Source organism: Coregonus lavaretus, assembly GCF_964263955.1.
Source record: "Coregonus lavaretus genome assembly, chromosome: 27".
Lineage (NCBI taxonomy): Eukaryota > Metazoa > Chordata > Actinopteri > Salmoniformes > Salmonidae > Coregonus > Coregonus lavaretus.
In genome coordinates, this window is record NC_140014.1 from 14,488,055 (window position 1) to 14,510,751 (window position 22,697).

General features: G+C 42.6%; 1 protein-coding gene across 1 annotated transcript in view; it reads right to left on the minus strand.

Moving 5' to 3' along the window:
- Positions 1 to 22,697, minus strand: part of crybg1a (crystallin beta-gamma domain containing 1a) — a 58,542-nt gene that overhangs the window by 1,055 nt on the left and 34,790 nt on the right. Inside the window, exons 4-21 of the mRNA XM_084144706.1 lie at positions 20,167 to 21,344; positions 17,172 to 19,891; positions 15,265 to 15,303; positions 13,905 to 14,023; positions 13,364 to 13,678; positions 12,590 to 12,716; positions 12,439 to 12,474; positions 11,458 to 11,630; positions 11,135 to 11,261; positions 10,783 to 10,928; positions 4,354 to 4,480; positions 4,114 to 4,143; positions 2,477 to 2,589; positions 2,144 to 2,276; positions 1,827 to 1,966; positions 1,280 to 1,403; positions 812 to 970; positions 397 to 562 (exon numbers count right to left, since the gene is read on the minus strand). Of these exons, the coding sequence (XP_084000832.1) occupies positions 397 to 562; positions 812 to 970; positions 1,280 to 1,403; positions 1,827 to 1,966; positions 2,144 to 2,276; positions 2,477 to 2,589; positions 4,114 to 4,143; positions 4,354 to 4,480; positions 10,783 to 10,928; positions 11,135 to 11,261; positions 11,458 to 11,630; positions 12,439 to 12,474; positions 12,590 to 12,716; positions 13,364 to 13,678; positions 13,905 to 14,023; positions 15,265 to 15,303; positions 17,172 to 19,891; positions 20,167 to 21,344 (5,972 nt within the window). The remainder of the gene's footprint in view (positions 1 to 396; positions 563 to 811; positions 971 to 1,279; positions 1,404 to 1,826; positions 1,967 to 2,143; positions 2,277 to 2,476; positions 2,590 to 4,113; positions 4,144 to 4,353; positions 4,481 to 10,782; positions 10,929 to 11,134; positions 11,262 to 11,457; positions 11,631 to 12,438; positions 12,475 to 12,589; positions 12,717 to 13,363; positions 13,679 to 13,904; positions 14,024 to 15,264; positions 15,304 to 17,171; positions 19,892 to 20,166; positions 21,345 to 22,697) is intronic.

The window sequence follows — 22,697 nt, forward strand, 5'->3', positions numbered from 1 at the left end:
AATGCGTAACATATTATACGAATTGCAAAAAAAAAAAGTGCACAGGACATAACATATATGAAATGGATGATGAGGTACACAATTTGATGACCTAGTACACAAAACGGGGACCACTTTTGGCTCGTGAGCACCACTTTCAAAATTACTGGCTGAAATTATACAAAAGTTTGAGAGTGCATCTTTAATCTTTAGGTTTGGTGTAGGCTACCTATTCAATAGTTTGAGGATGTGGCAACAGGTGGGTAATGCAAAGAACTACACTTCCTAAACCTACCACCAGATGGAGCTAGATGATAACTATGGAGACTGAGCTGAACGTCAGAGCTCCTACCTTTGTAGATCTTTGCTAATGAGAGTAAGGCTAGCTGAGAGAGAGACAAGAAGAGCGGATCTGACCTTTAACCTCCAGCACCAGGTCAGGTTTGAGGTGGCATCTGACCAGGCCGTCTGGGGTAATGTTCCACAGCTGGTTGTCTTTCCCTTGCTCCGGAGGAGACACACTCAGCCTGCTGCCCGCCATAACAATGCTCCCTGATGTCTGCAGGCAACAGTCCTCCACCAGCTATAGAGACAGGGAATATGGGTTCAGATGTGGGTGGATTCTGTATTGAATACAAACTGACAAGCATGGTACAGAAAGTTTCATTTGATTTTATATGAGATAAATTACAATTGCACTGGGATATGCTCAGCACGTGACATGAAACTATGTTGAAAGAATGAGGAAGCCAGTTCTGGAATGCATGAAGTTGGTGGCGATGGAATGAGTCGAAATGATGATCCAGTGCAAAGACTTGAGCCCATGAAGTACCTTGCAGCGTAGGACTCCGTCATGGTAGATCCAGACCTGGTCCACTCCCCCTGTCTCCTCCAGGGCCTGGACCCGCAAAAGCTTGATTTCATCCAGAGGCCCTGACAGGGACATCACATAGCCTGTCTCCCTGCTCCGTAAACGGAAGTACACCTGCTTCTGTAGAGGGCAACAGGCAAACAACACACATAACATTAGCTTGACTACGCTAGATAAGAGTTCTTCTCACCTGATAGTGGTCATTATGAGTCATAGGGCCAAATCCTAACTTCAGGTGGCTGCATATAATTTGCATTATGGGGTAATTCATGCATTGATGACAAAATGAGATTAGTGCAAACATTGAGTTGTGTACACAGATCTCATGTTAGGATGCAGTCCATTGACTGTTGTTTAGCTATAGGGAAAACTGTATTGGACAGACAGCAATATGTGATTCTAAAACGGAACCATGCCCCGCCTCCATACCTGCAATAGTGGTCGCAGGGATCCGATTCGCGGCCAGCTGCTGAACTTGCACCAATCACCCAGTTCGCTTGGCGGTAGCAGGATCTGACGGCCACGGTGGTTACTACCCTCATACAACACCCAACTGTAGGGCAGGAGAAATCAATCACACACAGTCAGTTGGTCTTCTTATTCAAAATCTCTAACACACCTCAAATGTAAACAATCAAGCTTCCTACACCATTTCTGTTTACAATAGCCCAGCAAAACTATGGGCTCTATTCAATCCGTATCGTGGAAGTTCAGCTTTACAGTGTGATTAAATTTAAAGGCAATGCTCCCGCGTTAGCGGAGACCGCATTCACGGTAAACACTGCATATGTCAGCTCAATCGGAAATAACATTTACATTTATATTGCGCAATCTGAGCCCTAGTTGATGGTTTATTAGGTGCTTAGACAGTGCTTCAACCAACCAAGATGAATTGTAGATGCAACTCTTGCTTTAAAATGTTATGTTTGTTTTATCGCCTAATAAAAATGGTCAAATCTATGCAGGTATGACTTACATTCCTCCGTGGATCACCATGGAGTGTATACGTCTGTCCACCCCAGCCAGCTGCAGGTTCACTGCCTCTCCAGTCAGCACCACCCTACGGCCTCTACAGCCAACCTTACTGAACAACGTTATGGATGGGAGGGAGAACTCCTGGAGAGACAAGGGGGAAGGGGTGGGTGGGTAAAACGTGAGCTTATACATTATTACGGTATTGTAGGTACAGGACATCTCCAAGATATGCAGTCACTTTACACAGACATGACTTAGGTTTACAAATACTGTACGCATGCATACCATGCTAACGCACATAATCCCCTCTGTACTCACATGGCTGATGGTCTGTATGGAGCGGATGGTAGAGTCAGGACCCAGACAGCCCATTGACTCAGTGTTGGGGTAATCTCCCTCCTCCAGGACATACATGTGCTCTGTGAACTGGGATCCTTCATATGCCACCCAGCTGGAACATACGCACAGAGGCACACAGTCAACAACAGCTCTCTCCAGTACTAAGTCCTCTTTGAGTGTTCAGAGGGCTCTTGGACAATGTCTTCGTCAACAGATATAAAAGGAAAGCTCACAATTTCAGTATTTTTTGTACCTATCAAAAGTACAGTATTGTTGTTTACATGCTGCATTTAAAGCGGATGTTGTGCTCACCTCCCAGCCAGTACTCTACAGGAGCCAGGGGAGAAGTCTTCCTCCAGGGCTACCACACTGTCCTCCAGTACCACAACTCTGCCCTGGAACCCAGGCTCTGAGAACAGCTGGACCTACAGTACATACACAGGAGACAGACATGAGACGGGCCCACCATAATGTACAGTGGATTACAGGTGTGTAGTGGTGCATGGAGAAGTGGGTATACTCTAATTTTGCCCAACATTTCCCAAACGGCCCACCCGGCAAAGGAAAGGTGCCATGTGTGAAAAATTATATGAGAAACAGTGACATACAGTCTGAATGACCTAAAATGATAAATCCCATATTGGTCTTTCACAGTCAGGCCAACCCAAGCTGTACAAGTAGGCCTACTATTGAAACAGATAAATTAGGCTGTCAACTGAGTCAGAAATTCACAATTTTAATAGAAAAACTACAACATTGGATGTTCTAAGTCCACAATAATGCTTAAACCACATCAGGACACCACTTTTGATGCCTGGGAAAAATAGAAGAAATGTTTTATATTTTGTGTAGTTACCCTTTAATGAAAGTGCTCGGGCACCTAACACTGTTGTTTGGTTAGTAGTGTTTTTTTTGTAGAACATGAGATGGAGTTTGCAAAACAAATGGCCACAGGATTGATGCAAATAATCATGACATCATTCTGCCATAGGCTACTTTGTAGCTAGTTAACATTTCATTGAGAAGGTTTTTGGGAAAGCATTTCCATCTACCACAGGGGTGTCAAACTCATTCCATGGAGGGCCGAGTGTCTGCGGGGTTTTGTTTTTTCCTTTCAATTAAGCCCTACACAATCAGGTGAGGGGAGTTCCTTACTAATTAGTGACCTTAATTCATCAATCAAGTACAAGGGTGGAGCAAAAATCTGCAGACACTCGGCCCCCCGTGGAATGAGTTTGACACTAGATCTACCAGAAGACGGTTAGGTTTATCATTAGCGTCGCTATTTTTTTCCTGTTCCTTAATTGTTTGAAACCTAGACGTTTTACTTCATATTATGGAGGCATGTCTGACCTTGCTTCAAAGTAGCCTATAGCTAAAATCCCACCATAGAAACTTGGAGGCAATTATTTTATAAAGACTTCCTCATATGCTTTCTCCTGTTCTATTGGTTTTCTTTCAACTTTATTTCATTATCTAGCAGCTAAAGGCATTATCCTAGTCATTTTAGCAACCCATGATAGTTGTTGCATCTTTAGATCTCACCTCTCTAAATTTCTAACAGATATTTCCATCTCTGTCCATGAAACCACTCGCACATGTGGTATGCATTTTAGAACAGTGTTTTCCCACAAATTGCATTTTGGAACATTTGCACCGTTCTAGGGCTACCGCCGTGTGCACATTGCTGCGCTGAAAATGTGAAGAAATAATAGTTTATCAACATTTTGCACTACTCTGGTACGTATCAGTGGCGATTAAGAAGTGAGTATGCGCAATGCCCACTGAAAAATAAGTGGGTATACGGCGTATACCTGCTTATACCCTCCACTACACCACTGCAGGTAGGCTACTCTTCATGCAAACTGATGGTATAATCACTACCATACACTATTGACTATGTTAAGATAGTGATAAACAAATATTATTAACTAACTATCTAAACTTACCTTGAACTTGCTTGATCCACCCAGGTTATCCTGAAAGTAATAAAGAAGGAATTCTAGATTATATTCTTTATTGTCACTGGATAAACCAGTTCAAAGTATCCTCACCAACCTCATAACTTATCAGAGTCATGCAAGTAAAATCTTAGTATGATCCTATAAAGGTGGTACTACTGTGATTATTATTGTACAACAGCTTTCCCTAGTCCACCAATTAACAGTTCCTGGACAAGTTCTATTTACCTGGAACACTGGCTGCAGTGAGGAGATCTTGAGGTTCTGTCCTCCCCAGTCCTCTGGGCTTCCGTAGAGGCCCTTCTCTAGAACGTAGAGCTCTCCGGAGAACACTGGGTTCTCAAAGGCAACCCATCTGTTTAGAGCACACACACAACAGGTTGGAACTGGTAAATTAACACTTACAGTAAGTAGGACACCCCATAATACTGTACCATTTTACAATATAACATAATTCCCTTCCGTATTACATAAACTTTAAACAGGTGGTCTGAATATGATCATTATGGGCCTTATCATTTCACTGTAGTCTCTAGTCCTCTAACATTACATGTTTATAATTTAAATCACTAGCTGTAAATCCATTATATTCCTAACCAAACCACCAGCCCTGGCATTAGATGTTTATAACTTAAATCACTAGCTCTAGCTCCATACTAACCAAACAAACTGCCCTGGCATTTTGAAAGACCATAAAACAATTAGTGAATAAACAGTAGAAGGTTATAAAAAGAGATTATGTAAAGGTTATCCCCATTCAGTGGTTCATTCTGAACTACATAAGATTTACGATTATGCTCTACGAGGCCGATTCCAATTTAAGAATTTACGCCTTTCCTACGCACTTCTCAGTATTTGGTATTCAGACTTAACTTATTCAGTCGGGTAATTCGCTCTGCAGGTGTGGCTACCTTGCACGCTCTGAATACATTTCATTCAACCGCTGAAAACCCTCCCACTTGCCCACAGTTTTTCTCTTGGAGTTTTCATTCAATAGGGTTTTCAGTACATTTATCTTAAGCCATCACTTTAAATACGGTGTACCTTTTAGTTAGAATTTTGGCGACAGACTCGAGAGAACAGGTTCAGAATATTAGGGTTCAATGAAAGAAAAACATCTAAATATATGCATACTCGTCTCCGTTTCAGCACCAATTGGTAGATTTATAAATACTCGGATCTTGTAGATTATTTAGGTTTAGGAAAGTATTTATGAATCATAAAAACTGGATTGGAGAGCCTTTATACACTAAATAAAGAAAAATGTGGTTTGATTCATTCTGAAAATTGCCACATTCAGTTATTCAACCCATGGTAATGTTAGAAGGTTAGTGAACATAGAATTATAATATATTTTTTTTTTTTAGTCATTTAGCAGACGCTCTTATCCAGAGCGACTTACAGTTAGTGAATACATTTTCTTCTTTTTTTTACTGGCCCCCCGTGGGAATCGAACCCACAACCCTGGCGTTGCAAACGCCATGCTCTATCAACTGAGCTACATCCCTGCCGGCCATTCCCTCCCCTACACTGGGCCAATTGTGCGCCGCCCATGAGTCTCCCGGTCGCGGCCGGCTGCGACAGAGCCTGGATTCGAACCAGGATCTCTAGGGGCACAGCTAGCACTGCGATGCAGTGCCTTAGACCACTGCGCCACTCAGGAGAATAGTGTACAATAGTGTACAATAGTAGGCTATACCCTTGTCTATTGCCTGTACTAACCATGGAACTGTGTGATGACACAGCCAAGTATTGCGCCATGTGTCGGCTTCAAACTGTTACGGCTTGGTCTGCGCTCAATAACGATTTAATTAGCCTACATATCTTTTTGTTAACATTATCAACTGTTACTAATGATCCTCAGCAACAACCATACAGCCGTGACGGCGTTTACAGAGGAAGTAAATTACGTTAAACGAAACAATGTAATTAAATGTAGCTGTAGCTCAGCTGGTAGAGCACGGCACTTGTAAAGCCAAGGTAGTGGGTTCGATCCCCGGGACCACCCATACACAAAAATTGTTTTATGCACGCATGACTGTAAGTCGCTTTGGATAAAAGCGTCTGCTAAATGGCATATTATTTATATTATAAATGGAATGATAATGTAGGCTATACCAACTGAAGGGAACTAATACTAAATTGGCAGTTAAATATGTGTGGTTATTAGGCCTACTGACAGTCAATAATGAAAGTGGCTAATATTTAACATAATAGAAATACAGTGGGGGAAAAAAGTATTTAGTCAGCCACCAATTGTGTAAGTTCTCCCACTTAAAAAGATGAGAGAGGCCTGTAATTTTCATCATAGGTACACGTCAACTATGACAGACAAATTGAGAAAAGAAAATCGGGAAAATCACATTGTAGGATTTTTAATGAATTTATTTGCAAATTATGGTGGAAAATGAGTATTTGGTCACCTACAAACAAGCAAGATTTCTGGCTCTCACAGACCTGTAACTTATTCTTTAAGAGGCTCCTCTGTCCTCCACTCGTTACCTGTATTAATGGCACCTGTTTCAACTTGTTGTCAGTATAAAAGACACCTGTCCACAACCTCAAACAGTCACACTCCAAACTCCACTATGGCCAAGACCAAAGAGCTGTCAAAGGACACCAGAAACAAAATTGTAGACCTGCACCAGGCTGGGAAGACTGAATCTGCAATAGGTAAGCAGCTTGGTTTGAAGAAATCAACTGTGGGAGCAATTATTAGGAAATGGAAGACATACAAGACCACTGATAATCTCCCTCGATCTGGGGCTCCACGCAAGATCTCACCCGTGGGGTCAAAATGATCACAAGAACGGTGAGCAAAAATCCCAGAACCACACGGGGGGGACCTAGTGAATGACCTGCAGAGAGCTGGGACCAAAGTAACAAAGCCTACCATCAGTAACACACTACGCCGCCAGGGACTCAAATCCTGCAGTGCCAGACGTGTCCCCCTGCTTAAGCCAGTACATGTCCAGGCCCGTCTGAAGTTTGCTAGAGTGCATTTGGATGATCCAGAAGAGGATTGGGAGAATGTCATATGGTCAGATGAAACCAAAATAGAACTTTTTGGTAAAAACTCAACTCGTCGTGTTTGGAGGACAAAGAATGCTGAGTTGCATCCAAAGAACACCATACCTACTGTGAAGCATGGGGGTGGAAACATCATGCTTTGGGGCTGTTTTTCTGCAAAGGTACCAGGACGACTGATCCGTGTAAAGGAAAGAATGAATGGGGCCATGTATCGTGAGATTTTGAGTGAAAACCTCCTTCCATCAGCAAGGGCATTGAAGATGAAACGTGGCTGGGTCTTTCAGCATGACAATGATCCCAAACACACCGCCCGGGCAACGAAGGAGTGGCTTCGTAAGAATCCAGATCTCAACCCCATAGAAAACAGGGAGTTGAAAATCTGTGTTGCCCAGCGACAGCCCAAAAACATCACTGCTCTAGAGGAGATCTGCATGGAGGAATGGGCCAAAATACCAGCAACAGTGTGTGAAAACCTTGTGAAGACTTACAGAAAACTTTTGACCTGTGTCATTGCCAACAAAGGGTATATAACAAAGTATTGAGAAACTTTTGTTATTGACCAAATACTTATTTTCCACCATAATTTGCAAATAAATTCATTAAAAATCCTACAATGTAATTTTCTGGATTTTTTTTCTCATTTTGTCTGTCACAGTTGACGTGTACCTATGATGAAAATTACAGGCCTCTCTCATCTTTTTAAGTGGGAGAACTTGCACAATTGGTGGCTGACTAAATACTTTTTTTCCCCACTGTAGGAGACAGAGAAAGTCGAGGTAACCTTCAATTAAGACATTTGAGAGTGCCCATCGCTGCTTGTTAAAAGGCCGTACACTTGAAATTCTGCATACTGGCACAGCATTTCATAAACTTTAATGTGGGAAAGTTGATATGTTGATATGCTTCAGTTTACTGCCACATGACTGGTTTCACATTAGTCTCCAGCAATTATAAGGTCAAATAGATCTAAAACAAGTGTAATTTAGGCCTATATTTACAATTCCCTTATCCAAACGGATTACTCATTTATCTTGCTCTCATCAATAGCACTTACCGAGTTCTAAATTACAGTGCATGGAGAATTGTGGTGTAAAGGTGGTAGAATTATTTAGGAATTAAGTCAAGGTCAGAATACACCTCTGCCACACCTTGATTTCTTAGATCTCCAACCTTAATGAATAGTAGGTTAATAGCATGCTATTCTCATGTTTAAGTTTAAGGTCAAAATACACATAGAAAGAAAAGTGCATAAAAAGGGAATTATGTTCCATTTATATGTGCTTAACTTGGGTCAGAATCGGGCCCTACATAACTAGATAGTTTGGAAAGATACATTCAAATGAAAGTTCTAAGTTCATTCTAACACAGAGACTTTCATGATAGTTTATGAACCACTGAGACAACTGATTATACCGTATATAAAAGAGCTCCGGCATCCATCCCGCTAATAGCCAATGAAGCTCAAGGTGATTAAATGAATGTCTGGAACATTGCCACTCCCTTCGAAAAATGTACAAAGCTTATACGGTTTTAATACTGACTCCAGGATTGTGCCTTTACACCCTAATCTTTAAGAATATATAGCCCTAGAGAGCACTCTCATTTCTTCACCCATTGTCACGATCGTCGAACACAGTGGACCAATGCGCAGCGTGATTTGCGAACATACTTATTTTATTAGAGTACCACACGAACAAAACAACAAAACGATACGTGACGTCCTTGGTAACAGACACTAACCATACACGGAACAAGATCCCACCAAACACTGTGGCAAACAGGCTGCCTAAGTATGGTTCCCAATCAGAGACAACAAGCAACAGCTGATACTTGTTGCCTCTGATTGAGAACCACCCCGGCCAACACAGAAACACAAGAGCTAGATAATAAACCTAGAACACAAAACACATAGAAACAACACACCCTGGCTCAACATAACAGAGTCCCAGAACCAGGGCGTGATACCCATTGTCTAACCTTCAGTATTACTTTACTAAGCGTGACAATCACACCTCTCTTTCATGTTTGTGCCCTCCAGTGCTGTGTGTGTGAGTGTGTGTTCATTAAAAGCTTGCGATCAGAGGATAGGAGTGACCCACATTTTGTTACGTTACAGCCTTATTCTAAAATTGATTTAAAAAATAATAATCCTCAGCAATCTACACACAATATCTCATAATGACAAAGCGAAAACAGTAATAAATTAAATAAAAATACCTTATTTACATAAATATTCAGACCCTTTGCTATGAGACTCGAAATTGAGCTCATGGTGCATCCTGTTTCCATTGATCATCCTTGAGACGTTTCTACAACTTGATTGGAGTCCACCTGTGGTAAATTCAATTGATTGGACATGATTTGGAAAGGCACACACCTGTCTATATAAGGTCCCACAGTTGACAGTGCATCTCAGAGCAAAAACCGAGCCATGAGGTCGAACAAATTGTCCGTAGAGCGCCGAGACACGATTGTGTCAAGGCACAGATCTGGGGAAGGGTACCAAAACATTTCTGCAGCATTGAAGGTCCCCAAGAACACAGTGGTCTCCATCATTCTTAAATGGAAGATGTTTGGAACCACCAAGACTCTTCCTAGAGCTGGCAGCTCGGCCAAACTGAGCAATCGGGGGAGAAGGGCCTTGGTCAGGGAGGTGACTAAGAACCCGATGGTCACTCTGACAGAGCTCTAGAGTTCCTCTGTGGAGATGGGAGAACCTTCCAGAAGGACAATCAGGCCTCCAATCAGGCCACTCCTCAGTAAAAGGCACATGACAGTCCGCTTGGAGTTTGCCAAAAGGCACCTAAAGACTCTCAGACCATGAGAAACAAGATTAAACCAAGATTTGTCTGATGAAACCAAGATTCAACTCTTTGGCCTGAATGCCAAGCTTGTTGTGGCAGCATCATGCTGTGGGGGTGTTTTTCCGCGGCAGGGACTGGGAGACTAGTCAGGATCGAGGCAAAGATGAACGGAGCAAAGTACAGAGAGATCCTTGATGAAAACATGATCCAGAGTGCTCAGGACCTCAGACTGGGGCAAAGGTTCACCTTCCAATAGGATAACGACCCTAAACACACAGCCAAGACAATGCAGGAGTGGCTTCGGGACAAGTCTCTGAATGTCATTGAGTGGCCCAGCCAGAGCCCGGACTTGAACCCGATTGAACATCTCTGTAGAGACCTGAAAATAGCTGTGCAGCAATGCTCACCATCCAACCTGACAGAGCTTGAGAGGATCTGCAGAGAAGAATGGAAGAAACTCCCTAAATACAGGTGTGCCAAGCTTGTAGCGTCATACCCAAGACTCGAGGCTGTCATTGCTGCCAAAGGTGCTTCAACAAAGTACTGTGTAAAGGGTCTGAATACTTATGTGAATGTGATCTGTGTTTTATTTTTAATACATTTGCAAAGATTTCTAAAACCCTGTTTTTGCTTTGTCATTATGGGGCATTGTGTGTAGATTGATGAGGGGGGAAAAAACAATTCAATCAATTTTAGAATAAGGCTGTAACGTAACAAAATGTGGAAAAAGTCAAGGGGTCTGAATACTTGTTGAAGTTGTGAAACACTGAGTTTCAGTAGATGCAAGGCCTGCTACATAGGACTGTCAGAGAAGTTGACTTACACTCCACCCTGGACATTGATGGACTGCGTCTTGGGGCTGCAGCCGGTGTCCTCCATGTTAGTGACAGGCCCCAGCAGGTCAATGTTGACCCCTCTCTCCCCAAAGTCCCTCTCACTGAACAGCTTCACGTGGGGAGACAGGAAGTCCTACAACACAGAGAATGTACACACAAACACCATTCAAATGGCCCCTCTGGATTAACAAGATCAAACTAGACCATCTTTTCAACTACCTCACCATTCATACTTTTAATCATCAAAACCAATCAAAGACGGCTCTGCAACAGATTAAACAGATTTAAACCATGGTCATGTTGACATAGCTCTGAATGGATGTGAGTTGCAATACTTACAGTGCATACAGGGCGTAGTGACAGGAGCTGGTCTCCGTAGCCTCCCCACTCCCTCCAGTCAGGGTACTCCCCCTCCTCAAGGAGATACTGGTGACCCTCAAACTCTGGCTCATCATAGCCCACCCAGCTACAGGGACAATCAGGAGGGTGATGTTAGAGTACATACAACCCAATACAGTATAGAATTAATAGACCGTTTTCTGTGTTATGACAGGTTAATATGGGCAGAAGGGGGTCATTACATAGTTAGATAAGATACACAATTCTACAATACTATCCCTTACTGTACAGTATGTCAGCTGAGATCAACCACAAGTACTTACAGTCCTCTAAGGATCTTGATGGATCCCACAGAACACAATGTCTTCCTTTTGATTGGATTCCCTTCTTCCTCCTCCTCCTCATCTTCCTCATCTCCTCCCTCTCTGAAGTTGTAAACATCATCGTCAATCTCCACACACTTGCCCTCGAAGCACGGCCTCTCGTACACCAGAGCCTGAGGGGGTGAGAAGGGGTTAAAGTTGAGGCTGATGTGCTGAGGTGGGCAGTGTTCTCCATGCCCGTCCCCATCCCAGGGCTGCATGCTCCTCATACCACACATTCCAGCTCCCTAGGCCCTGTGCCATCTGGCCAAAACATACTGTATTTCACCACTGCCTGTATGTCAGTGTAATTTAAGCCCAGATGGCTACCTGGTACTTTTTCCTAACCTATAAATCAATCGTATGTCTGAATGGATAAACAAATGTTCAGCACATACTGGGCCAGACAACTACATTATCAGCCTCTTGAAATGTATAAACTGCGCTTGCATATTTCTACATTTTACATTGACTATTGAACTTGACCTAAACAAACATCTCTACTGGTAACCACAGGCCTGTCTTCTGGGTTAGACAGAGAGAGTGAGAGCATGCAGAGACAGCACTGTGGTGCCATGTGTCCATAGAGCTGCCAGTGCACACATCGTTCTCTCACTAGTCACTGGCCAATTCACCTGCAACAACAAGCCTGTCTGTCTGTTTCACAATGGACAGATTTGATACGGCAGAGGATTTAGGATGGCAGCTGTGCTATAATAATATGCCATGTCATCATATCACAGCTAGTCTTCAGCCATGTCACCAGAATAAAATTGAGTTGAGATATTATGAGTTTTGTGGTAAGAGGCTCTTGCAGTTGTTGAACCTTCCCACTGTCATTCACTGACTATGTTTATTTTTTTCATCTTTAAACATTGATGTAAATATGAATGGCCATGGGAATAGCTATAAAACAGAAGAATTCACAAAGGGTAAACATACCTTTACTTCATTAGGATGCTCCACCTTTATCCCACCCTGTAAGAGACACAAAACCACACATTAGGCTTTTAACATCATAAAGATAAAATAGTAGAAGCTATATGGGGAAAGTGTTTTTCAAAAGATAAGGATGCCATGACGATGCCAGTACCATTTTGAGGGGTTTCAGAGATCCGATGAAGGGCTGAGGGAATCCCCAGGCCTCTGGACAGGGGTACTCTCCTGCCTCCAACACCGCTAGCAGACCCCCAAACCCTGGGTCACCATACACCAGCCAGCTACAGGATGGAGAAAAGGGCCCCACACACACACACCGCATACAAAGATTAGACACTAAGTGACGTACATCGCACCTTTCTTTTTCAGCTGCCATGTAAATATTTATATTTTTTTAAAAATCCCAATACAAGTTCAGGTGTTAGCCCCGTGATTGTCATTCACACCTGAGAAGACAGACATGAGCAGATCTACTAAACTATCTCTAAAATGACGATCGATATAAAATCACCAAGGTAACCTACTGTATATAGAAAACAACAGTATGAGTGACTGAGTGAAAACATCTAACTGCAGGTTTAAGTCACTCCAACAAACATAAACAGTCCAGCCTGCCTTCCACTGAGGAAAGAGAAGAAAGATGCCAGACAAATACACTCTCAGGTCTTATTGTGTATTTTATATAACACTGTATTTCTAAAGTGCCTTAAACTCTGTCCATGAGAAGAGTTGCCAACAATAACGCTTACACACAATATTGAGTGAACATGCAAAATGATAGTTTGCAAACTGAATCATCCATTTCAACACGCTTTTGAACAATAGCAAGCCTGATGTAGTACAGTATATTGGATTAAACTTAATATTAAAGCAATTTCTGGACTATGATTTGAACCTTCAACCTGGTTGGTAAGAGGGTAGAACTTACACTCCAGAGTGGACCTTGATGGAGCCGGTGTTCTGTATGTTCCCGTAGGAACAGACCTCGATGATGTCGTCGCAAAATGATGACATCCTCCCCAGACCATTCACCTCAGTGTACAGGTCAATCCGAGGTAAACTGTAGTCCCTCACTGCCAGGCGGATGGATCCAATGATCATGGGTGAGGTTGGCACAGGCTGACCCATCTGGTCCAGTGTCCCTGATGTCACCTCCTCTGCCCACACGTTGACCAGCTCCATGGGGCCCTCCTCCAGGGCGATGGTCCGCCCCTGGAACCCTGGCTTCTCATACAGCAGCCAGCTACACAGACAGGAAGTGATGACATACAGAGGCATGTTCATAACGGTGACAATATGTTTAGAGTTGCTGTCATGCTTTGTTAATATGAAACAATCAATTCATAAAGGATTGTGACAAGTTAATACGATTTTTATGTGTGTAAGATTTGTATTATTCTAAGCATTTATTGATGGAATAAAAAGTGAGGGAACGAGGGATGAATGTTGTCCCCCACAAACAGTCTTACCATCCCCTGACGACCCTGACTGAGATGACAGGAGACAGCTTCATCGTGGAGGCATCATCCACGTCACCAAACACCTCGTAAGCCTCTCCTTCAAATTGAGCCTGCTCATGGAGCACTATCTACAACAGGAAGTAGAGAATGACAGTAAGTATATCTCATGGTCATTACATGTGACACTTGGTGAGTGTATAATGGCCACTTGCAATTACTCATACACACTCAAGGGTTCTTTGGGAAGGGTGATGGTTCTATGTGGAACCATAATGACTCAAAGAACCCTTTGAGCCCTTCAATGGTTCTTTGCAGTTCAGAAAATGGTTATTTCCTCATTTAGTGATAATTAAAACTTAGGGGCGGTGGCTCATTAGAATATTCTGGGGTGTGGTTTGCGCCCAGATCTTTTTGTGCAACCGTGAGTGAGCTACCCTCTTGTAGATTTTTGCTCCAACCCTGATTCATTTTATTAACCTGCTAATTATTAGAATCAGCTGTGCTAGATTAGGGTTGGAGCAAAAACCTACAGGATGGTACTTCTCCAGGAACCGGGTTGGGCAGTCCTGATCTAATCTGTTGTGTTATGCGATTACATATTAAATATGACTATGGCCAGTGACTGTGTCTTGTGAAAAACTCACGTATGGCCTTGCGTCAATTGAGAACTGTTGTCTAAATCAGTGGTTCTGAATTCTCAGGGACACCCAGCTGTTCCATGACTAGCATACGCACACCTGGTTCAACTTGTCATTAACAAAATAATGACACCTATGGGGTTTTTACAATATAATATGGCTAACCAGTATAAAAAACACTGATGGTTCTTCAAAAGGTTTTGTAGATTAGTTTTATAAAGAAACTTTCTCATTCTCCATAATGGTTCTGTAAAGAACCATAAACAAAGGTTCTATATAGCACCAAAAAGGGTTGTAATGATAGCGGAACCCTTTTTGGTGCTATATACAACCTTTATTTAATGGTTCTTTATAGAACCTTAGGAAAGGGTTCTTTATATCACCATAAAAGTTCCATTTAGAACCTTATGAGCATGGTTCCTTGTAGAACCTTCAAAAAAGGGTTCTATATAGAACCAAAAAGGGACCCGCTATCGTTACGAGCCAAATAACCCTAATTTGGCACTATATAGAACCATTTGTTTTTAGTGTGTAAAATAGAATTGAATACTGCAGATGTTGTTTTATTAAATATCAGATTATCACAAAATATGAAAAAGTATATAAGAGTGAATCATTTAGAACTCTCCAAAACGCAACTAGTTGTATCCCTTACATCATATTCTAATATCAGTGTGTTACTGTAAAGGACTGGATATTGGATCGTTAGTTTAATGTAAAGTCAACCGTACCTTCCCAGGCCGTTTATGAAAACCTCTCGCTTCTGGAATCTGCAAAGAAAAAGAGAGCATGCTGTCTTTCATTTTCTTCTGAGGGACTGGGGAGTGGAAAAGCAGAAGTATCCTGTGTATTTCCTGTACTCCCGACAAAACTCTGGACCGCCTCCAGATAAAAATAACTCAACAAAAGACTAGCAGTAAAAAATGTGCCAGCTATAGAACATCAATAGTTAGTCGTCTACACAGTATGTGGTGTGTAAGAATATAAAGTATAAAGTAATCCTTCTACCCCACCCCCCCTCCCCCACCCCCCCATAAAAACAGTGGTTGTCCCGCTTGCTATCATAAGTTGAATGCACCAATTTGTAAGTCGCTCTGGATAAGAGCGTCTGCTAAATGATGTAAATGTATATGTAAATGTAAGAACAAACCATCGTTGGTCTACACCCACTGCTTGCTGAGCAGGAAGTAAGATGGCAATCATGGCATCTTGCTCATGTAAACAAAACAACATGAGAGAAGTAGGGCTATTTGCATGTTGATCCCTCTGGTCTGAGAATAAATCACTGATGCACAAAATGAGGTCGTTCTGGCAAAGACGTATATGAAACATTTATTGTGAAGAATGCCTTTTCTTCTTGTCTTTACTTGCAAACAATGTATGGCTTGTTTCTAAGAGCCATACCTTGTAAAGATCTAAAACTTGTGAATGGATTTCAACATTCCAAAAGAAAAAGCTGGACTTGAGGTGATTTAGTGATGTGTTGCCTTGGGGATAGATAATACTGTAGCTGTCAGGACTTTGTACAAAGTGAACAGTTTCTGAAGGACCTGCCCAGCCCATAAAACAATGCCTTGCAGGTCAAAACTCATTCAGTTGTTAAAGTTAATTATCGGTTTGCAGCATTAAAGCAGTGACGGTACTGAGCGAATATAATAGAAGCAGGTAGAGACAACCATAGCTATGTCTTAATCATACACTTCTATATTGTCTCCATGTAAAATAACTTCTAAATCTAGTCGAAGTAGGGTAGACCGGGGTTGGTTGTCATTTCTCAGCACCAGTATATCTTACAACACTATTTTCAATATTAGGAGCAAGACCAAGGTCTTGGGTTAAAATGGGGTCCCTTTTTATCCTCATATATTATTCCAACATAAGCCATCATACTCTGTCTACTTGTGACAACCAGACACATCTCGGGGTTGGAAGTCACACAGTATGTTGGTTGTTGTCACAATGTTTGCTAGTACCTTATTCCTTTTGTAACAGGAAATGAAGCCATATAACATAAAGAGTCTTAGAAATAGCCAAGCCTTTCTTTGATCAAACGATATTCCTAACAAAATTCGCAATTTTAGGCCATGAGAATAACGTTTGACATTTTGAGTATATTTGTGTGTGTATGTGTGTGTTTGCACACACGTGTGTGTGTGTGGGTGTGTGACAGAAAAAATATGTATGGGAGAGAGGCAACAAAGGGAACTCTTTATAGCACATGCACGAAAGAGCTTGGGATTTATTATAATGGAGTTGATAGTGACAACCAACCCCACATTCCATGTGACAACCATCCCCAACCACCCCCTAATTAAGATGCTGGTTACCACATGGCTTGACCTAGGAACTCCAAAATAGGTTTGAAATATAGCTCTCCCTTTCCTCTTTTCAACAAACATAACTGTTGGATACAGAATACATGGATACTCCCATAATTTAAACAATTACAAAGAAAATACTCTTTTTGATGTTGTTTAATTTCACCTATGAAGAAGAACACAAATTCCCCTCACCTCAATGTTTTGTCTTGCTGACAAAAATTCCCCTATCTGGCTAAAGAGTATAATAAGGTAGACATAACATCAATGTGAAACCCCAAACTGTCAGTTGGTTTCATGCAGTCGTCTGAGACTCTTACCTTTGTGTTGGCTGTAAGAAGACCATTCAGAGGGGCCTGTGGGATGTGGTTATCGGCGGAAGGATGTCCTAACGTAAGTCCCTTTAGGCCCATATTTAGAGGAGGAAGTCCAGCACCCTGACCTAGGTCCATTACAGGATTAACCATAGCACTCTGTGTAACATTACTCTGTGAAGCTCCTTTGTCTTTCCTTAGATATTTCTCCAGGTGATCTGGAAGCTTTAGCTCAGTGAATGAGGGAAAAGGAGGAGGTGAGGAGGGACTGATTATTGACTCACAAGCTGCACCCACACCCACAAGCAGGCCTGGATCCATACTGCTCCCACCCGCCCTTCCTGGAACTGTGCCCTGGGTTGTAATAGAAGGAGGAGCACCATTAGAGACTGAGGAGGAAGGATCCCCGTTGCCCTTTCTGCAAGTCTTGGGGGAACTCAACAGTTTGGATAGTATGGACATCCTTCCTAGCCGCGACGAGAGCTGCCCGGTTTCTTCTACTTTCCCTGGCTCCTCTTCCTTCTCTACCTCCCTCTTCACCTCTACCTCTACCTTCACTTCCACCTCTCCCTTCACTTCCACCTCTCCATCTTTCCTGTCTGTTTGATACCCTGGTTTTCTCAGGGCTCTAGATGGAGACTGGAGGGCTTTGTAGAGAAGGCTGCCCTCTACTCTAGCCTGTCTTTTCTGTGTATTCTCCTCTTGGTGAGGCTGTTTCTTTATCAACATGGCCGGGGTTACTTTATCCTTCGTCCTCTTTTTCAGGCCAAACTGGAAGCCCTCAGCGTCAAAGGGGTTCTCGAAGCGGTCCTCCTTGATGGCGGGCATAGCAAAGGGGGGCGAGGGGGTCTTGGGATGACTGTGGTGCCTCTTGGGGGGCAGGGAAAAGGGGGTGCCCAGTTCCTTTATGCTCCTGATGAAGTCCTCCACATCGTCAGACTCAGCCAGACTCTCATCCTCGCTGGCTGAACAGTTCAGCCTCCTCTTGGTTTCCTTCTTCTGCTCCCGCTTGGAGCCATACTCCACATCTAACCAGCTGGAGGGAGAGTCCTGTTTCAAAGGGAGAGGTTTAGGGGGAGAGGGGAGCTTCAGAGAAGTTGGCAGCTGAAAAGGCAGTTCAGCCTTGGGGGTTGCTTTTTTAGTTTTAGGGGGTTCTTTGAGGACCAATATCTTCTCCTCCTGAGATTTTGTGCTTATGGTTTTTGATTCCTGTTTTGTGTCTAATATCTTAGAGACAGTGTTTTTAGTCACTCCTTCACTCGGTCTGTCTTCTTGTTTTGTCACCTTCTCCTTCTTCTTCATAGCCTTTGTGGTTATGGTCTTTGATTCCTGTTTTGTATCCATCTTAGTTACGGTACTCTTAGTGGCTGCCTCAGTTGGTTTGTCCTCTTGTTTATTTCCTTTGTGTGGCTGCCCATGTGCATCTGCCAAATTCTGTGTCAGTGAAGGAAGCTCTTTGTTCAGTTGGACTTCACCATTTTCAACTGGTTTCTGAACAGTCCCACCCTTTGTTAGAATGTCTGAGACCTTCACTGGCTCTCCCTCCTGTACTTCACTCTCTTTCCTAGAAACTATGGATATATCAGAAACTATGGCATTACCAATAGGTACTATATCTGGGGTTTGAACATTAGCTAGTGCCTGTGATTTTTCCTCCAAGCCAATCAGATTTGGCTGTGTTGCCATATCGTGACTATCTCCACTTTTAACCACAGTGGAGGCGTTTTTGGGTGAGCTTTCCTTAGCTTCATCCAGGCCATTTTCCGCAGGCTGATTCTTACTACCTATTTCCTCTCCAGCACCGGATATGAGCTTCTCTGATGCTGTAGAGATATTGTCATTGCTCTCATCACTCTTCTGATTGGTTCGGGTGTCAGTGTCAGTATGAATGAGGTCAGTCAATGCAGGCTTGGTGGATGTATCTATTACTTCCTCATGGGTAGGTGTGCCTGAGGCAGACACAATGGGGCTTGGTTCAGATGGGCGTTTCTCCACGACGACAACTGGCTCTACATTACCTGTCTGCAGCTGTGGTGTATCTGTTAAGGCTTCCACATAGTCACTGTTACTCTCTGATGAGAGATCTGGGGGTGGTTTGGTTTGTTGTTTCTGTGTAATAGAGGTCGTTTTGACCGATAGGGATTTTTCTTGTGCAATTTCCGATTTTGCATCCAGTTTTGTTTCAGGTGTACTACTACAGCTGTCCTTCAGTGATTCCTTCGTGCCAGTGATTGCTGGTTTATCTGTTTGATATTTTACAAGCTCAGTGCTACAGTCTGCTACTAGTGAGGAGTCTGTTGCTGGTTTGATTTGTTGATCTTCTATCTGAGAGTTATCTGTGACCAGCAACACATGATCTTGTACAAATGTAGATTGTGTTTCAGATAGTGTTTCAGAGTTCACAGTTTGCTCAAATTTCTTAAGGGGTTTGCTGGGTTTTCCTTTAGTTTTTTTTTTCTGACGCAACATTGGAAGCTTGCTAGCCACAGTCACAGAATCACTTGGATCCTTCACTGGACTTTTCAAACTCCCAGCATCATCAGCAGTCTTGTTCATAGTGGGAGATGTGATGTTACTCTGCTTCTTCAGTCTAAGGAAGGCAGGTTTATCTGACTTGGTTGGCACCAGTGAGGGAGAGGTGGGTGTGTCACTATCGTCACGGGGAGTGCTCTTATTGGAGGGCTGTTGAGGCAAGTTTGTTGGCAATGAGCAGGGCAGCTTGCTTCCTGTTGGTGATAAATTAGTTAGTCAGACAGTATAGCGGTTTGTTGGTTCGTTTTCATCATACAATGCAAAATGAGAGCTATACCTCTCTCTAAAATATGTGACATGTACAGTACCTCGAGTCCATCAAAGCAATTAAACCATTGGATAATTCTGAAACATTACCACTACTAACCACACAACTAAAATGTGTTAGCTAGACAGATGCCATAAATAAGCAGAGAGAATCTTATCTTAACATATCGCATGTTTAAAATGCATGACACGTTTGTCTTACCCTTCTCAGGTTCAGGGATCAGGGTCTCATCTGTGGGCCTTTCCTCTGGGCTGGGAAGCTCCTGCTGCTTTGGACTGGTTGGTGTGGAAGGCCTACTATTGACACCTGATGCTCTCTCAGGGGTTTTGGTATTTTTACTGCCTGTGTCGATGGTTTGGGGTTTGCCATTTTTCGCCTTTCTGACCGAAGACGAAGAGTTGTCAGGGGCTTTGGGTAACCGACTCTTTGGTATAATGCTGCTGTTGTTGCTGTCTGGGCATGTGGGAGCCTGTTTTCTAACATCTTTGGGTTCACTTGTTTTGGGTGTGGTAGTGTTGTTGTCCTCTGGGTCTTTCTCCAGGCCATTGGCCAGGTTAACCTTATCTGAACTCTCTTTGCTCTTCTCTTTGCTGGACTTCACAGGTGACATGAGTGGTACTTTAGTAGGTGAGACCTCTTCTGACTTAACAGGCCCAAACGTTTGTTTTCCTCCTGAACCCACTCCCTTCACCTCCTCAATGGTAGGCTTTGTGTCTGTTTTCATCATTAAATGTTTAGGTTTAGGGTTTTTCTGTTGTTTGTAACCAGCCACAGGCACAACCACTGAAACATCAACCACTGAGGTTGTGTCTGGTGATAGTGGGGGTTTCGATGTAGCTTCTGACAATGACTTTTTGGGGATTCTCGACTTGGGGCTGTCGGTGACCTCTGTTTTTCCTGCAGTGAGTTGATCCTTTAATGTAGATGGCATAACCTCTGTTTTCTCACCGCCATCTTTAGTTGTCATTTGCGATGTAGCCCCACTAGAAACCCCCGCCTTGCCACCATCTGTGAGACCCTTTCCCTTAGCCATGCCCAGGCCAACTTTGGACTTTTGTCCAACCAAAGGAGATGGGCTCTTTAACCGACTGGCAACATGTTCTACTTTATCCTCTGGTTTAGACGGGGTGACCTGTGGTGTCCCCTGACCTCTAACCCCTGAACTCCCAGTGTTGGGCTGTGTTTTGCGTCCTGGCATGGTTGTGGTTGGAGAGGCCTCATCCAGCTCTGGGGTTGGGGTTGTTGTGGAACTGTCTACAGCTTTGGGCTCATGGTGGCTTAGGTAAAAGTCTGTACCCTCAGTTATCTCTCCTGCAGTGATGATACAGTCATTGTTTGGTTCCTTGAGATCTACATTCACCTTTTTGAGGCTTGGCAGCCTGGAGAGAGAACATAGAAAAACAGTGAGTAGACCTTTCGTGCAGTCAATGACCAAAAGCTCCCTCTTTGGCCTCATGGGTGGAATGTTATTAATCCGTTTTTTCTATGTCAAACAGTTTGGTTATATTTCAATCTTCTGTGATGTATATAAAGTGTAATATTGGGGTGAAAACTCAAAATTGAATACATTTCTACTCTATATCTGGCATGGTACAGGTGTCTTCTTTTTTTTAAGCCCATAACCATGTGTGTGAGGTGTATACTTTTGTTTCAAAGTAGATTTGTTTAAGACTACCAAGAATCACTCTGTGTGACCCTGATTTAGCCCACTGCAGTAAAATATTAACTTTGAGGGGAGGAGGGGAAAACAATTTAGTGTGCAGAACAAACTTCTCACCACAATGATGCTACCTGATTTATACATTCAACTTTAAAATACATAAACACATTCTTCAGATAAGGAAAAACAGCCTTTAGCAATACCGGTAAGTGCAAAGTGAAACTGAAATATTTCTGCTCTGTGTAACTTCACAAAACAGATTCTTCTAAACTGCTCTTCCTTAAAACTTCCAGCAATGCAGAACATCCCTTCAGGTATCAGTAGAACAATAAATCCAAGCATTTTGTAATTCGATACCATTGAGGTATAACAATAGTTTTAATCTAAACACAGGCTATTCCACCTGAATATGACACAACTAAATACATATTCCTTGTGGCAAAACTACATCTGAAAGATGGATATCAGAATGGCATGCCTTACTTTTATCAGCATTGTACTGATTCTATTCAGTAAACCTTTTAGTCAAACAAAGTGAGTGACTTGTGATCACCTTTAGAGTAACTTCCATCATGAGTCATCATTCAGGATGGAAATAACGCCTGAAGTAAACACAGCCCAATGGGCACAGATGTCAATTCAACGTCTATTCCACGTTGGTTCAAAGTAATTTCATTGAAATGACGTGGAAACAATGTTGATTCAACCAGTGAGGGCCCAGTGGGAGATGCCCTCCATTTTGATTGAAATATAACAGTTCATATGAACAAACGTTACTTTTTCTTTCAGTGATTTTAATTAGCAGGTTACATCTCATGCAATATACACTACCGGTCAAAAGTTTTAGAACACCTACTCATTCAAGGGTTTTTCTTTATTTTTACTCTTTTCTACATTGTAGAATAATAGTGAAGACATCAAAACTATGAAATAACACATATGGAATCATGTAGTAACCAAAAAGGTGTTAACCAAATCAAAATATATTTTATATTTGAGATTCTTCAAATAGCCACCCTTTGCCTTGATGACAGCTTTGGCATTCTCTCAACCAGCTTCATGAGGTAGTCAC